Consider the following 17,635-nt stretch of genomic DNA (forward strand, 5'->3'; position numbering starts at 1 on the left):
AGGCGGAAGTACAGAGGCAAAGATATTGTTGAATGACAGGTGAGGTATGAATGGCAGCAACTTGAAATTAGCGGAGGTTGAGGCCTGGTGGGTAACGAGAAGAGAGGATGTACTGAAGGAAAAGTTCCCATCTCCGGAGTTCTGACAGGTTGGTGTTAGTGGGAAGTATCCAGATAACCCGGATGGTGTAACACTGTGCCAAGATGTGCTGGCCGTGCACCAAGGCATGTTTAGCCACAGGGTGATCCTCATTGCCAACAAACACTGTCTGCCTGTGTCCATTCATGTGAATGGACAGTTTGTTGCTGGTCATTCCCACATAGAAAGCTTCACTGTGTAGGCAGGTCAGTTGGTAAATCACGTGGGTGCTTTCACACGTGGCTCTGCCTTTGATCGTGTACACCTTCCGTGTTACAGGACTGGAGTAGGTGGTGGTGGGAGGGTGCATGGGACAGGTTTTACACCGGGGGCGGTGACAAGGGTAGGTGCCAGAGGGTAGGGAAGGTGGTTTGGGGATTTCATAGGGATGAACCAAGAGGTTACGAAGGTTAGGCAGACGGCGGAAAGACACTCTTGGTGGAGTGGGGAGGATTTCATGAAGGATGGATCTCATTTCAGGGCAGGATTTGAGGAAGTCGTATCCCTGCTGGAGAGCCACATTCAGAGTCTGATCCAGTCCCAGAAAGTATCCTGTCACAAGTGCGGCACTTTTGGGGTTCTTCTGTGGGAGGTTCTGGGTTTGAGGAGATGAGGAAGTGGCTCTGGTTATTTGCTTCTGTACCAGGTCGGGAGGGTAGTTGCGGGATGCGAAAGCTGTTTTCAGGTTGTTGGCGTAATGGTTCAGGGATTCCGGACTGGAGCAGATTCGTTTGCCACGAAGACCTAGGCTGAAGGGAAGGGACTGTTTGATGTGGAATGGGTGGCAGCTGTCATAATAGAGGTACTGTTGCTTGTTGGTGTGTTTGATGTGGACGGACGTGTGAAGCTGGCCATTGGACAGATGGAGGTCAACGTCAAGGAAAGTGGCATGGGATTTGGAGTAGGACCAGGTGAATCTGATGGAACCAAAGGAGTTGAGGTTCTTCACTGTGAGTCCAGATCATGAAGATGTCATCAATAAATCTGTACCAAACTTTGGGTTGGCAGGCCTGGGTAATCAAGAAGGCTTCCTCTAAGCGACCCATAAATGGGTTGGCGTACGAGGGGACCATCCTGGTACCCATGGCTGTTCCCTTTAATTGTTGGTATGTCTGGCCTTCGAAAGTGAAGAGTTGTGGTGTCAGGATGAAGCTGGCTAAGGTAATGAGGAAAGAGGTTTTAGGTAGGGTGGCAGGTGATCGGCTTGAAAGGAAGTGCTCCATCGCAGCGAGGCCCTGGACGTGTGGAATATTTGTGTATAAGGAAGTGGCATCAATGGTTACAAGGATGGTTTCCAGGGGTAACAGATTGGGTAAGGATTCCAGGCGTTCGAGAAAGTGGTTGGTGTCTTTGATGAAGGATGGGAGACTGCATGTAATGGGTTGAAGGTGTTGATCTACGTAGGCAGAGATACATTCTGTGGGGGCTTGGTAACCAGCTACAATGGGGCGGCCGGGATGATTGGGTTTGTGAATTTTAGGAAGAAGATAGAAGGTAGGGGTGCGGGGTGTCGGTGGGGTCAGGAGGTTGATGGAGTCAGGTGAAAGGTTTTGTAGGGGCCAAAGGTTCTGAGGATTCCTTGAAGCTCCACGTGGACATCAGGAATGGGATTACCTTGGCAAACTTTGTATATAGTGTTGTCTGAAAGCTGACGCAGTCCCTCAGCCACATACTCCCAACGATCAAGTACCACGGTTGTGGAACCCTTGTCCCCTGGAAGAATGACGATGGATCGGTCAGCCTTCAGATCACGGATAGCCTGGGCTTCAGCAGTGGTGATGTTGGGAGTAGGATTAAGGTTTTTTAAGAAGGATTGAGAGGCAAAGCTGGAAGTCAGAAATTCCTGGAAGGTTTGGAGAGGGTGATTTTGAGGAAGAGGAGGTGGGTCCCGCTGTGACGGAGGACGGAACTGTTCCAGGCAGGGTTCAATTTGGATAGTGTCCTGGGGAGTTGGATCATTAGGAGTAGGATTAGGATCATTTTTGTTCGTGGCAAAGTGATATTTCCAGCAGAGAGCACGAGGGCTGTCTGGTTGAATCTGGGAGTAGGGCTGAAGGTGAGGCCTTTGGATAGGACAGAGGTTTCGGATTGGGAAAGAGCTTTGGAGGAAAGGTTAACTACTGAATTAGGGTGTTGTGGTTCCAGATTGTGTTGATTAGAATTTTGAGGTTTTGGGGGGAGTGGAGCTGGAAGTGTGAGATTGAGTAGATGGGAGAGACTGGGTCTGTGTGCAATGAGAGGAGGTTGAGGTTTGCTGGAAAGGTTGTGAACGGTGAGTGAGTTGCCTTTCCGGAGGTGGGAAACCAGGAGATTGGATAGTTTTTTGAGGTGGAGGGTGGCATGCTGTTCTAATTTGCGGTTGGCCTGTAGGAGGATGCTCTGAACAGCCGGTGTGGATGTGGGAGAGGAAAGATTGAGAACTTTTATTAAGGATAGGAGTTGACGGGTGTGTTCATTGGCTGAGTTGAGGTGTAGGTGAAGGATTAGGTGGGTGAGGGCAATGGATTGTTCAGTTTGGAACTGGTATAGCGACTGATGGAAAGAAGGGTTACAGCCAGAGATGGGAACTTTAAGTGTGAGGCCTTTGGGGGTAATGCCAAATGTCAGACAAGCCTGAGTAAATAAAATATGGGAGCGTAATCTGGTTAGGGCGAAGGCATGTTTGCGGAGGGAATGTAAATAAAACTTAATGGGGTCGTTGTGGGGATGTTGTGAGGGTGACATGGTATTAGAAGGTGGAAAGTGTAACATGAGGCTGAAATGAAAATGAAAATAAAAATATATGGGGAGAGATAAAGGTGAACTAGAAAGTAACTGGAGATCTGAATGAATAATAAAAAATCCAGGGCAGAATGTGCCAATATTATGAAAAAGTAGTTGCTGCTCACCATATATTGGAGGTGCTAAGTCACAGATAAGCACAACAAAAAGGCTGTCACAATGTCAGCTTTTGGCCATCAAGGCCTTCATTGGAAATACATAAAACACACACACACACACTAATGCAACTCATACACATAGACCACAGTCCCTAGCTGCTGAGCCATACTCAGCAGCCAGAGACTGTGGTCATGTGTGTGTGAGTTGCATTTGCAAGAGTGAGTGTGCATGTGTATTGTATATTTTTACTGAAGACCTTGTTGGCTGAAAGCTCACTTTCTGACCGTCTTTTTGTTGTGCCTATCTGCGACTCGGCATCTCCGCTATATGCTGAGTAATAACCATCCTTTTCACAATACTGAATTAATAATAGCTATATTTTTATGAATTGATGTTACAAATCCTTGTCAGAATCACTAGAATGTGAGTTGAACGTTTCACCTCTCAAATGTCATACCAGGATGTTAACCACTGTGTAATTTCCTTCAGAAATGGCAGCCATATTTAAGCTTTTTTGGTTTTAAGAAGGAATGCCCATTTTTGTGTGTCTCAAATTATGATATTCATTCTACAGTTTTTATGTACCAGTTAGTTTAAAAAAGAAAATCAGAGCCGTCTTAAAATTTTCATTGACAAAAGTAGTGATGTCAGAAACACGGCAACATACTCTTTTTTTATGGCTGCTCTTTATAACTAAAGGTGGTCATCCTCAATATAGAAATTATTCTATGAAGAGTATAAAACATCAAATACTATCGTACCTTCTTGTTTTTTTCAGTGACAATAATATTTCGGCCACCAGGCTTTAGCTCACGTTCTACTACTTGACCAAAAACCTCCTCTGTAACAGCAAAAGTAAGATCCAGGAAATCACCAGTGATATCATTTTCCTTGATCCACAGAAGACTCTGATGAAATTCTGCATCCAGTGATTCAAGATCACTCAAGGATACTGGCCTGCAAACACAAAGGCTTGTGTTTAATAAATTAGGGAATACAGCTTTTTGTAAATAACAAAATTGAATGTTGCCATTGTTTAGTTACTACTGTCTTAAATTCTTTCCATAGTTTTGTTATACAGTACACATATAATTTATTATTGTACAACAAGAATTGGCCTGTTTCATGCTCACAGTACTTACAGTCTCAAGAGAGCCTTGTAAAATGGCCGGGTAAAGAATGCATCCAAGAGGTACTGATGCACCAAAGCCAGCCCTAACACTCGACCACTGAAACGGAACCTGTAAAGATATAAATTTACAGTGAAACGACATTTAACCCTACGTCATGCAAAACCCACAATGTTTGAGTCAACATGCACATGATTGATATATGTGCCACAAATATATGCCAAAAACATACAAAACAGTGGAACTAACACTAATACATAGTAACATGAAGAAATGAGACATAAGGCACAGAAACATGCCTTAGTCCATGGCCTAGTGTTCATAATATTGATATCACCAAGAGAGATACATTTAAATTTCGTTGCCAATGATTGACATATGTACACAAATAAATTAAAAGGAGCTGCATTCATACAAGGTTAAGTGCAGGGGTTGAATCTGCCCTGCTGCACACAGTATTACACACGTTTTCACCAGTGTTTGATGTTTTAATTTACAACATTTCATTAAGCAAAATTACATAGTCCTTGTATAAAGAATAGAGCATATCCTGAAAATAGCACATAATTCCATGTTTCTGACTATTGCACATCCTCCAATTGTGTCTAGTGCAGCTGTAGGTGTCAGTGAACTAGTCAGAGACTGGCTGGAGGAAACAGAAGATGCAGTCCTTTGACTAGAGTGTAGAACTGGCCAGCAGATGCAAAGTTGCTAAATAGTACACTTCAAATGGTCAATTGTGATACCATCATAGGAAGCTATGAGAAAACAGAGTACGTGATCTTTTAACAAAAAAGGGCAAACAGACTTTTACATTGTGTGTTGTGGCATACTTTACACGCCACATAGAGAAGCATTTTGTTTGAGAATACTGTTGCATTTATAATTAAAAATAAATTATCTTTAGTTATATAATAGAGGGAAACATTCCACGTGGGAAAAATATATCTAAAAACAAAGATGTGGATGGATATGTGTGTGTGTGCGAGTGTATACCTGTCCTTTCTTCCCCCTAAGGTAAGTCTTTCCACTCCCGGGATTGGAATGACTCCTTACCCTCTCCCTGAAAACCCACATCCTTTCGTCTTTCCCTCTCCTTCCCCTCTTTCCTGATGAGGCAACAGTTTGTTGCGAAAGCTTGAATTTTGTGTGTGTGTTTGTGTTTGTTTGTGTGTCTATCGACCTGCCAGCGCTTTCGTTCGGTAAGTCACATCATCTTTGTTTTTAGATATATTTATCTTTAGTTATGTTATATGGTGAAGCTAGGTGGCTCAGGAATAAGTGCCAGGCTATAAGTTCAAAGGCCTGGGATCCACCAATTGTTTTTCTGTTACTTATCATGGGTCCTTCACTTCTAGAAACAATTCTGGGCTGAAGACGGCTTTATTTCTTTATGTCAAAATACAATTAAACACGAATCAATCTCAATGAAATAGTTTCTTTTAATATAATTAGCCAGACCAGGCCCAATAAATTTTTTGTTACATAGAAAAAACATATATTTCATTAATCTTAACTTATTTTTTCTGATTTTCATGTCAAAACTAATAATAATATGTTACTTTAAATTCAAGTGGAATCTTCAAACTTTTCCATACTCTGCTAGTAGTTTCATCTTTGTACCAAACAAAAAACCATTATGTCCTGCTGATTCTGTATTCATTATTCAGAATTTGAATGTTTTACTGTCATGTGCTCAAAAGAGATTTTTTTCTTTACTGCATTTTTAATCCTTCTGAGGTGCACATAAACAATCATGACAATTCATGAAGTTTTTTGAGTCCAAAAACATCACAACCTTCTAAGGAAAACAATAGCTAGTCAGCCACATATTTGAATTTCTCATCCTTTCCCATTCACCTGGAGGAAGTCACGGAGTCCAACTGAAATGGCAGGGTAATGCCCACTCCAAGAAATGTGCTCCATAATGGTCAAGATTCACCTAAAATGCTTAAAAAGAACCATGGAATATCATAAAAATGAAGGGATTATCATTTTGAGCACAAGCATCTCTATTTCTATTATACTTATAACAGCAGAGCTTTTAGCTGATGATAACAGCTTAGCGTATACAGAAACGTATTTGTATTTATTCCTTTTACGAACAGGTGCGCATCTTTTCTTTGAATTATATTGGGGACTTCACTGAAAAGTTTCAGTCAACAATTTTTCATTTGAGGACATTGTTGAAGCATATATGCAACCCAGTGCGACTCTGATGTGGGTAAACACTGACTTACAGCCAAGGTGTTAGTATGGACTTTGAACAGAAACTTTTTCATCACCTCTTAAACATTTGTACTAACTAAAACTGTATTCATACATTTCAGTACCAGCTTGTAACTACACATTCACAATTATGTCACAAAAAACTCATTTTTGGGCCCATATTTACTGGAACACTGTTTCTATTATCATATACTTTCACCTATGTCACTTCTCAGTATTAATTATGTTAAATCCTGCATATTTTTATATAAACTCTAACACTCATTTGGACATAATCCTTGGTTTTAAAATAAGCAGCAGCATTAATAAGAAATATTTCATCACATAGCATATTCAAAAGCACAGGTCACACCTGTCCACAAATAAGGTAGAAGATCTGATCCACAAAACTACCATCCAGTATCCCTGACATCAGTTTGTTGTAGAATCTGGAACATATTCTTATATCAAACATAATGAGGTATCGTGAACAGAATGATCCCCTCAGTGCCAACCAGCATGGATTTCAGAAACATCAATTATGTGAAATCCAATTTGCACTTTTCTCGTATGAAATACTGAAAGCTTTGGATCAAGACTATCAGGTAGCTACAGTATTTCCTGATTTCTGAAAAGCATTTGACTCAGTACCACTCATCAAAAGTAGGATCATATGGGTTACCAAGTGAAATTTGTGACTGGATAGTAAGAAAGACACAGCATGTTATCTTGGATGGAGAGTCATTGTCAGATGTAGAAGCAACTTCAGATGTGCCCCAGGGAAGTGTTGTATATTAATGACCTTGCAGACAATATTAATAGTAGCATTAGGCTTTTGGAGATGATGCACTTATCTATAATGAAGTACTATTTGAAAGAAGCTGCATAAATATTCAGTCAGATCTTGATAAGAATTCAAAGTAGTGCAAAAATTGGCAACAAGCTTTAAATGTTCAGAAACATAAAAATGTTTAGTATCTTATGACTAGAACATCAATGAGTCACTGTTGTAATCAGGACATCAGTGAGTCACAGTTGGAATCAGCCAGTTCATACATATACCTGGGTGTAACACTTCATAGGGATATGACATGGAATGACCACATAGGTTCAGTTGCAGCTAAAGCAGATGGTAGACTTCTGGGGAAGTGCAATCAGTCTACCAAAGGAGATTGCTTGCAAACCACTCATGCAACTGGTTCTAGATATTGCTCAAGTGTGAGGGATCTGTACTATATTGGACACAGAGAAGGGCTGCATGAATGGGCACAGGTTTCTTTAATGTGTGGGAGAATGTCACAGAAATACTGAAGGAACTGAACTGGAAAACTCTTCAAGATGGACGTAAACTATTCTGAGAAAGTCTATTAACAAAGTTTCAAGAACCAGCTTTAAATGGCGATTAAAAATAAACTACAACCCCCTATGTATCGCTCATGTAGGGATCGTGAGGATAAGATTAGAATAATTACTGCATGCACAGAAGCATTCAAACAATCATTATTCCTACATTCCATACGTGAGTGGAACAGGAAGAAGTCATAATAACTGTTGCAATGGAACATACTCTCTGCCTTGCACCTCATGGTGGTTTGCACAGTGTAGATGTAGATAACACACAATACCTTCTGATTCAGTGTGAGGATCATTTATCCATCAACCTTTTCTGCACTGTGAGCAAAGAGGGAAATTTGTTTTCCATCTGAATTGTGTAAATGGACTAGTGGCTGGTTCAGGCATTGAAATATTGTGCAGATAACTGAAACAAAAACTCGGCAGAATGCCCAGAAGCACACTTTTAATCAGTTGCACTGAGAAATCCTTGAGAGATCACTTCCATCTACTGGCCACTGTCAAAGAACCACCTCATCTGTTTCATCATCAGTTCTTATGACAGTACTAGCTACACACTCTGATTTACTTGCCAGTTAACTGGACCACTAACTAACTACATTCCAGCTATATTATTGCCCCATCTGTCTGCTCCAACTGCACACTGATTGCTTGTTGGCTCCCATAATAGCTCTGGATATACACTCCTGGAAATTGAAATAAGAACACCGTGAATTCATTGTCCCAGGAAGGGGAAACTTTATTGACACATTCCTGGGGTCAGATACATCACATGATCACACTGACAGAACCACAGGCACATAGACACAGGCAACAGAGCATGCACAATGTCGGCACTAGTACAGTGTATATCCACCTTTCGCAGCAATGCAGGCTGCTATTCTCCCATGGAGACGATCGTAGAGATGCTGGATGTAGTCCTGTGGAACGGCTTACCATGCCATTTCCACCTGGCACCTCAGTTGGACCAGCGTTCGTGCTGGACGTGCAGACCGCGTGAGACGACGCTTCATCCAGTCCTAAACATGCTCAATGGGGGACAGATCCGGAGATCTTGCTGGCCAGGGTAGTTGACTTACACCTTCTAGAGCACGTTGGGTGGCACGGGATACATGCGGACGTGCATTGTCCTGTTGGAACAACAAGTTCCCTTGCCGGTCTAGGAATGGTAGAACGATGGGTTCGATGACGGTTTGGATGTACCGTGCACTATTCAGTGTCCCCTCGACGATCACCAGTGGTGTACAGCCAGTGTAGGAGATCGCTCCCCACACCATGATGCCGGGTGTTGGCCCTGTGTGCCTCGGTCGTATGCAGTCCTGATTGTGGCGCTCACCTGCACGGCGCCAAACACGCATACGACCATCATTGGCACCAAGGCAGAAGCGACTCTCATCGCTGAAGACGACACGTCTCCATTCGTCCCTCCATTCATGCCTGTCGCGACACCACTGGAGGCGGGCTGCACGATGTTGGGGCGTGAGCGGAAGACGGCCTAACGGTGTGCGGGACCGTAGCCCAGCTTCATGGAGACGGTTGCGAATGGTCCTCGCCGATACCCCAGGAGCAACAGTGTCCCTAATTTGCTGGGAAGTGGCGGTGCGGTCGCCTACGGCACTGCGTAGGATCCTACGGTCTTGGCGTGCATCCGTGCGTCGCTGCGGTCCGGTCCCAGGTCGACGGGCACGTGCACCTTCTGCTGACCACTGGCGACAACATCGATGCACTGTGGAGACCTCACGCCCCACGTGTTGAGCAATTCGGCGGTACGTCCACCTGGCCTCCCGCATGCCCACTATACGCCCTCGCTCAAAGTCCGTCAACTGCACATACGGTTCACGTCCACGCTGTCGCAGCATGCTACCAGTGTTAAAGACTGCGATGGAGCTCCGTATGCCACGGCAAACTGGCTGACACTGACGGCGGCGGTGCACAAATGCTGCGCAGCTAGCGCCATTCGACGGCCAACACCGCGGTTCCTGGTGTGTCCGCTGTGACGTGCGTGTGATCATTGCTTGTACAGCCCTCTCGCAGTGTCCGGAGCAAGTATGGTGGGTCTGACACACCGGTGTCAATGTGTTATTTTTTCCATTTCCAGGAGTGTAACTGGATTGATTACACTACTCAAACTCTCAACTTATTCACCAGTTAATCCTTGACCTGCTGACCAGCTCCAATAGCATCTGTTCATAGCATCAAGTAGAGTGCAAATAGGCATTCATCCCCATACACGGATTAATCATCTTGCCAAACATTCAAAAGATAGTTTATAAATATTGTATTTGAAGCATATAACACATCGTCATTTGTCACCCCTTTGGGAGCTACCAATACTTTTGAAACAGTTATATGCTAGTAAATAAACTACGAGGTGTGGCTAGAAAAAAACCGGACTAGTACTGGTGAAACAATAAAACAAATGCAATAAGGCTGAAAGTCGTGTGGCCTGTCACGTGACTCTCGCACCGCCTACTGCTCGAGTTTCATCTGCCTCCTGCACTCAGTCTGCCCGTGGCGTCTGTTTTAAGTAGTTGACGTTTTGTCTGTGCGTCGGAAAATGTTGAGTGTACAGAAAGAACAGCGTGTTAACATCAAATTTTGTTTCAAACTAGGAAAATCTGCAAGTGAAACGTTTGTAATGTTACAACAAGTGTACGGCAATGATTGTTTATCGCGAACACAAGTGTTTGAGTGGTTTAAACGATTTAAAGATGGCCGCGAAGACACCAGTGATGACACTCGCACTGGCAGACCATTGTCAGCAAAAACTGATGCAAACATTGAAAAAATCGGTAAACTTGTTCGACAAGATCGCCGTTTAACAATCAGAGCAGTATCTGAGTTAACAGGAGTTGACAAGGAAAGTGTCGAACAAGTTTACCGATTTTTTCAATGTTTGCATCAGTTTTTGCTGACAATGGTCTGCCAGTGTGAGTGTCATCACTGGTGTCTTCGCGGCCATCTTTAAATCGTTTAAACCACTCAAACACTTGTGTTCGCGATAAACAATCATCGCCGTACACTTGTTGTAACATTACAAACGTTTCACTTGCAGATTTTCCTAGTTTGAAACAAAATTTGATGTTAACACGCTCTTCTTTCTGTACACTCAACATTTTCCGACGCACAGACAAAACGTCAACTGCTTAAAACAGACGCCACGGGCAGACTGAGTGCAGGAGGCAGATGAAACTCGAGCAGTAGGCGGAGTGAGAGTCACGTGACAGGCCACGCGACTTTCAGCCTTATTGCATTCGTTTTATTGTTTCACCAGTACTAGTCCGGTTTTTTTCTAGCCACACCTCGTATACTTCACAAATGTTGTATTTATTCTACATCTACAAAAAACTATTCTGTATATATTTTTAAAGCTCTCAGATTCACTTACCACTCATGGTGATTGTCAACAAATGCTGACATGGGTGACACTTGCACAGTGTATGTATCATTTGCAGAATATTCAAACAACCCATAATAGGGATTGAATAATTCTCGTGAAAGCAAGAAGAAGAACTCTCTTGATGGGCCCCCATAATCTAGTCCTTCCTCCCGATCAAATGTAACATATAACTTGCACTTCTGCAAATCTTTCTTGGAGGCAGCCATTATTTTATTAAATGCGTCTTCAAGTAGATGCTCACGACGAATGTGTAGCCTATGAAAGATAAAATTCACATTACAACTGTACAACAACCAGTTCCAACATCATTCAAAGCAAATTTTAAAAAATTAAAATATACAAAAAACATTACAAATGGTGTCACCACTATCAGTTACAATATTGTAAAAAAGAGAAGGCATCGTACAAAATGAATCTAAAAAAAATTAAAATATACAGAAAATATTACAAATGGTGTCAGTACTATCAGTTACAGTATTGTAGCAAAGGGAAGGAAAAACACATAGAATTTAATACCTTGCCATTTTTGCTTTACGGGCTTTAGGCCATAGTCCAAGGCACTCTTCTGTGCATATTTTGTCTCCCGATGCTGGAGCCATCATCAGAGGTCATAAAATCTTATAGTGCAGTTTACAACATAAACACGCCCAGCAAATGAAATTGTTTCTAAGCACTGAAACTGTTTCTAAGTATTTGCACAACAACTGAGTCATGATGTCATCATACCTTTGCTTAAAATTGCAGAGTCACACCTATATTTGTTTGGAGCTTGTAATGAGGTAGAGTAGGCACTGTATGCTTTATTTAGCACTCTGTAACACACTTGTACAATTTCAATCCTCCTCCTTTTCTATTAAAGTTGTTTTTGTGCTTTTCAATACCTATGGCCTCTTTGTGTTAGGTCGTAGTCCAAGGCATGGTTGTGTGCTTTTATCTTTAGTCTCTTAATGCTGGAGACATCATCAGAGGAATCATATGACACAAAGTCTACAGAAATTATTGCATGTGGTATGGTCACTTCGATATAGAGAAATAGAGGATTCAGAGTCTAATCTTCAGTTGGTCAGAGCCCCTCCACCCCCCTCCCCTCCCTCTGTGATCTTCCTGCCTTTTATCTTTAATAGTATTCTGTAAAGTCCTGGTTGGAATACAAATATATAGAGGTAATATATGTAACCACTCAACAGGCACATAAAAACATCATTTCAGTCTCATTTTATGTGGCTTTCAACAGTAGGGCCACCAACTTTTTACTGGGAAACAAGGGATCAAGAAGGAAGCCTACGAAATAAGCATTTAAAATGCATTTTTTTTTTTACAAACAACAGTAGGAATACATTTATAACATGCATGCTTGTTTTATTTTACAATATTGCTTGTACTTATTAACAGTCTTTGCTTCTTTTCATTAAGATTCATTAGATTTTACATGTGTAAAGCATTATGTACAGCTAAAATTAAAATTCACTGCAGCTTGCAGTTCTGCTTTTATAAGCTCAGGGGTACATTTGTTGCAGAATTCAGTCTATTTATGGTTCATTAGGGGAAAAATACTTTTTGCCTCAGCATTTGAACTAGGAATAATTCTTAACACAGGCCCAACTACTTTTAGCAAATTTGTAACCTGAACATTTTCGGCTCTCAAGATACAGAAAACATTGAGCCACCTTCTGTTTGCATTCACTTCCATGCACAAGCCTTGATTCAAAATATCTTCTGTATTACAATGTTCAAAATACAAACAATCTTCAACTACATCACCTAACCAAAATGAGTCAATTACCTCTTGAAAATGCTTAAATTTTAGCTTGGACAATAGACAAAGGAGCATCCAAGATTGTACTGCCAATGGCAAATGATCTTCAAATATGACATTCTTGACTAAATATGTTTTCAATTAAGCTTAAAAGCCTGAAAGATTATCTTCAAGGCGTTTTCTGAAACAGTTAACTCATTAAAAACTTTATTTACTCCACCACCAAAATATTTCATTCTTTGCTCAGTTTTACTAATCACAGACTTGGTTGCATGGAAAGTTTCCATTATACTAACATCAGAGTGTTCTAAAAAGTTAGAACATTCTAAAATGACTGCACCAGCATGGAAAAAATGTTGAATAAATGTCTGAGGTCAACTGTCATTCAGTGTCATTAGAACCATTTAAAAATAACTTCAAAGCTTTGGGACAACCATCATTACTTCTCATGTAACTTTTAATGGGTTCCCAATCTGTAATGATTCTGACAACTGCTCGTGTTAAAGAAAGCCATATTGTTGGTAAATATTGGAGAATTTCACTTCATTCTACACCTACAAAGTCAAAAAAGGACTTCAAAACTTCCCTTCACTTTGCAGAGACGGAGAAGTGACCATACAGTTTTAGGGACTGTTTACTTGGTCACCACAGGGGTAGAAATAGTAGGGAAAGCTGTGGCACATCAGTTGAAATAAATTGTTTTGATGACCATTGCAAGAGTAGAAACATATGGGATGAACTTGAAATAATATGGGACACAGGAGCTGACCAAACAAAATAGCCAAAATACAGGATTTCCCGGGAGGGATAATTGGCAACCCTATTCAACAGTTCAATGCCTCAACTATACAGTGAGCAGTTGCCTTTGCTCCCTGCCTTATCAAAATTCTTTGCAATTGAGAAATGTTGATCTCAACCCTGGTTTGGATTTCATGTTATGCTGCAGGTCTCTCATAATTATCTCAGTGCTGTGCATGGAATTCAGATGTATGAAAGAATATCACCTCCAATAACAAATGCATAGTGTTCAATTGGCCTTCCAATTAAGGAAACCACATACGCAAAATACAGTTACTCATTGCATACTTTTACTTGGCCGCTCGTGATCGGTGGAAGTCAGCTGACTTCGTGCTGCTTTGGAATGTTTAAATTCATTGACAAAATTGGCTATGCAACAGTATCGTGCACCATAACAATAAGTAGCCATTGTGGATATAGTGCTGATCCTGTTGGGCATAGTGATTGTTGATATTATTTACAAAAATAAGTGAAGGGGCTGTACCTGGTCTTTCTAGTGACTCGCCATAAACTTTTGTGTCACTTCTGTGACACTTTTTTCCATTACATGTTTGTTTCTTCTATACACTACAAGCTAGCTGTTCTGGGAAAAGGAGGTGGGGCTTGTCTCGCCAGGCAACGTGCTACGGGCCATTCACAAGCTTCCACTCCTAGCGTCCTTTGCTCCGGAGCCAGTATGATAAGATTTTATTCAAGAGTGTGTAGATGTTAATTTTAGATGCATAGCAGAAACTTTGTCTGATTCATGATGCAGAGGACATCAAAATATTCTTCACTTATGACATTATGGTTGTGCACAAGAGATTCGTTTCAAGATTCAGATTCAGTAAATAATATAAACATACAACAAAGCATTCTGCCCACCTATCATATTTCATTTGTTTACATAAAGCATATGGGCATTTAAAAGTAAATATAAATAACTGCCAGGATCAGATATCCAGAACAAAAGGATTTCATTTTGCTGCCTGTATTAATAAAAAAGTTACAACTGAACTTATACTGCACGCTGTATAGTGAAGAAAACAAAATCTAAAACATCAAAGCACATCAGTTTGTGTCTCACAAAATCATGCAATACAATAACCTGATAGCTCAAAAAAATAGCATACTTGAGTTTTCCTGGTCCTTGCCCGTATCCTTTGGACTCTAGTTTACGATAGAAATTACGCAGCTTTGCTTCAAAATCCCGGCGGTAAGGTGCTGGGGCTCGTGCATTGGCTCTAGAAAGGCCTGGTGAGGCCTGTGGTGACAGCTGAGGAGAGCCTCGAGGTGATCTGGTTGATGCAGGCACAGCTGGGACATAGCTCATAATCTCCTGCTCGAACAGGCTGAAAAATAAAATATATCCATTTGTCAAAAGAGAGAGACATTAGTTAGAATTACTGAATTTTTTCTAGCATGAACAAGTTTCTGGGTCCTTTTTATAAGGCACCTGTTGATCCAAGACATTTTTACTGTTTTGAGCTGTTTTTCTATTCGTACACTAAGAAGCCGAAAATACTAACTGCCTTTATGTAGCTCCATATCTACATACAGAAGTCCTGACTTTTCATTTATCATGCCAAGACAAGAGCCAATGTGTTGTTGGGCCTCTGTTCTGCAGCCATGTATGATTTTACATGCAGGAGTGTGAAAAACTGCAGAAGAACCACAGTCAGCCTAACAAGAACAAGAATAGAGATTTATATCTTGTGGGTACAAGAGGTTTCTCACAGACATTGTGTTTAACTGCAGGGCAAGTTCCCATCTCCGGAGTTCTGACAGGTTGGTGTTAGTGGGAAGTATCCAGATAACCCGGACGGTGTAACACTGTGCCAAGATATGCTGGCCGTGCACCAAGGCATGTTTAGCCACAGGGTGATCCTCATTACAAACAAACACTGTCTGCCTGTGTCCATTCATGCCAGTCCTGTAACCTGGAAGGTGTACACGATCAAAGGCAGAGCCACGTGTGAAAGCACCCAAGTGATTTACCAACTGACCTGCCTACACTGTGAAGCTTTCTATGTGGGAATGACCAGCAACAAACTGTCCATTCGCATGAATGGACACAGGCAGACAGTGTTTGTTGGTAATGAGGATCACCCTGTGGCTAAACATGCCTCGGTGCACGGCCAGCACATCTTGGCACAGTGTTACACCGTCCGGGTTATCTGGATACTTCCCACTAACACCAACCTGTCAGAACTCTGGAGATGGGAACTTGCCCTTCAGTATATCCTCTCTTCTCGTTATCCGCCAGGCCTCAATCTCCGCTAATTTCAATTTGCCGCCACTCATACCTCACCTGTCTTTCCACAACATCTTTGCCTCTGTACTTCCGCCTCGACTGACATCTCTGCCCAAACTCTTTGCCTTTACAAATGTCTGCTTGTGTCTGTGTATGTGTGGATGGATATGTGTGTGTGTGCGAGTGTATACCTGTCCTTTTTTCCCCCTAAGGTAAGTCTTTCCGCTCCCGGGATTGGAATGACTCCTTACCCTCTCCCTTAAAACCCACATCCTTTCGTCTTTCCCTCTCCTTCCCTCTTTCCTGATGAAGCAACCGTTTGTTGCGAAAGCTTGAATTTTGTGTGTATGTTTGTGTGTCTGTCGACCTGCCAGCACTTTCGTTTGGTAAGTCACATCATCTTTGTTTTTATATATATATATATATATATATATATATATATATGTGTGTGTGTGTGTGTGTGTGTGTGTGTGTGTGTGTGCTCTTAAATCCATGGGATGATTTTGGCCAAACTTGGTACACACAGGCCTACTGCATAGTACTTACAATCTGAGAAGAACTGCCGTGGGGGTAAGAATCAGCAACCTTCTGTTGGGGTAGAGGTGATAACATGGAAAGAGAAGGGACTAGGAGGAGATGAACAGATTGAGAGGGGCAGAGAGGAAATGGACACAGATAGGGGGGAGTAGAAGGTGGACACAAAGAGGAGGAAGGGGAAATGGAAAGAAAGCAAAGAAGAGGAGGAAGACAGAGAGAGGGAAGGATGAGATGGACATAGAGAGGGGGGGAGAAGGAGATAGACAGAGAGACAGGGAGGAGGAGGCAGAGGGGAGAAAGTGACTGACAGAGTTAGAGGAGGGAGCAGGAGATGGACAGAGGGCGAAGGAACAATTTGATAGAGGGGGAGGAGCGGATGGACAAAGAGATGGGGGAGGCGGAGGTGGATAGAAAGGGGAGAGGAGGAGAAGGACAGAGTGAGGGTGAGGAGGAGATGGACTGATAGAAGACTGAAGTAAATACATACCCATGCAATGCCAGGTACTCAGCTAGCATTATATATAGCCATACACATGTCTTTCCAGAATATACAACCTAACAGTCATCCCATTGTCCTTGTTTGGTGCAAACTGAATTTCACTGATTCTCACATTTAGCCAAGAACAACTAAGAGAAATGTGTGTCAAGTACAGTACATTTCTAGAGTGAAAAACATCTGTGAACTGTCTCATGAAGACCCAAGGTGCTCAATGTTATATTGCCATCTTGTATCTGGACAACTACAGAAAACATGAATGGTGGCATCAATATTAGCATGAGTCCCACAGAGTAACGATAAATGATGAGCCCTTTGGTCAGACATCTAATACAATATCTTGCCACTATCAATATGGAGACTGGCAATGGTATTGTTTTTGGGGGAAATAGTTCCCCTTTTTGCTGCCACTCCAGGGACCTGAGCAAATACGTCACATGCGAAATGTCCGTTGACCCTCTACAAAGGAAATAAATACTGACCTGGCATGTATTCGGCACTTCCAATCTTGTTACAGAATTGTCCGTACACCGATTCTCAAAAACAGCTGCACTCTGACTCGAACATTTTGTGATTGTGGGTTGCTGTTTAAGATTATGTCTTTGTTCATCAGCAATGACTTTAGCATACATTACTCATAGCTCTAACATTCCCTCTACTACTTTTTAGCCACCAATTTTGAATTGGTCTCTGTTTCCACATGCTA

General features: G+C 41.9%; 1 protein-coding gene across 1 annotated transcript in view; it reads right to left on the reverse strand.

Moving 5' to 3' along the window:
• LOC126252776 (E3 ubiquitin-protein ligase HECW2-like) overlaps positions 1–17,635 on the reverse strand; it is a 188,730-nt gene that overhangs the window by 18,163 nt on the left and 152,932 nt on the right. Inside the window, exons 7-10 of the mRNA XM_049953705.1 lie at positions 14,776–14,994; positions 11,098–11,364; positions 4,161–4,259; positions 3,780–3,975 (exon numbers count right to left, since the gene is read on the reverse strand). Of these exons, the coding sequence (XP_049809662.1) occupies positions 3,780–3,975; positions 4,161–4,259; positions 11,098–11,364; positions 14,776–14,994 (781 nt within the window). The remainder of the gene's footprint in view (positions 1–3,779; positions 3,976–4,160; positions 4,260–11,097; positions 11,365–14,775; positions 14,995–17,635) is intronic.

The sequence above is a fragment of the Schistocerca nitens genome, chromosome 4 (genome assembly GCF_023898315.1).
Source record: "Schistocerca nitens isolate TAMUIC-IGC-003100 chromosome 4, iqSchNite1.1, whole genome shotgun sequence".
NCBI lineage: Eukaryota > Metazoa > Arthropoda > Insecta > Orthoptera > Acrididae > Schistocerca > Schistocerca nitens.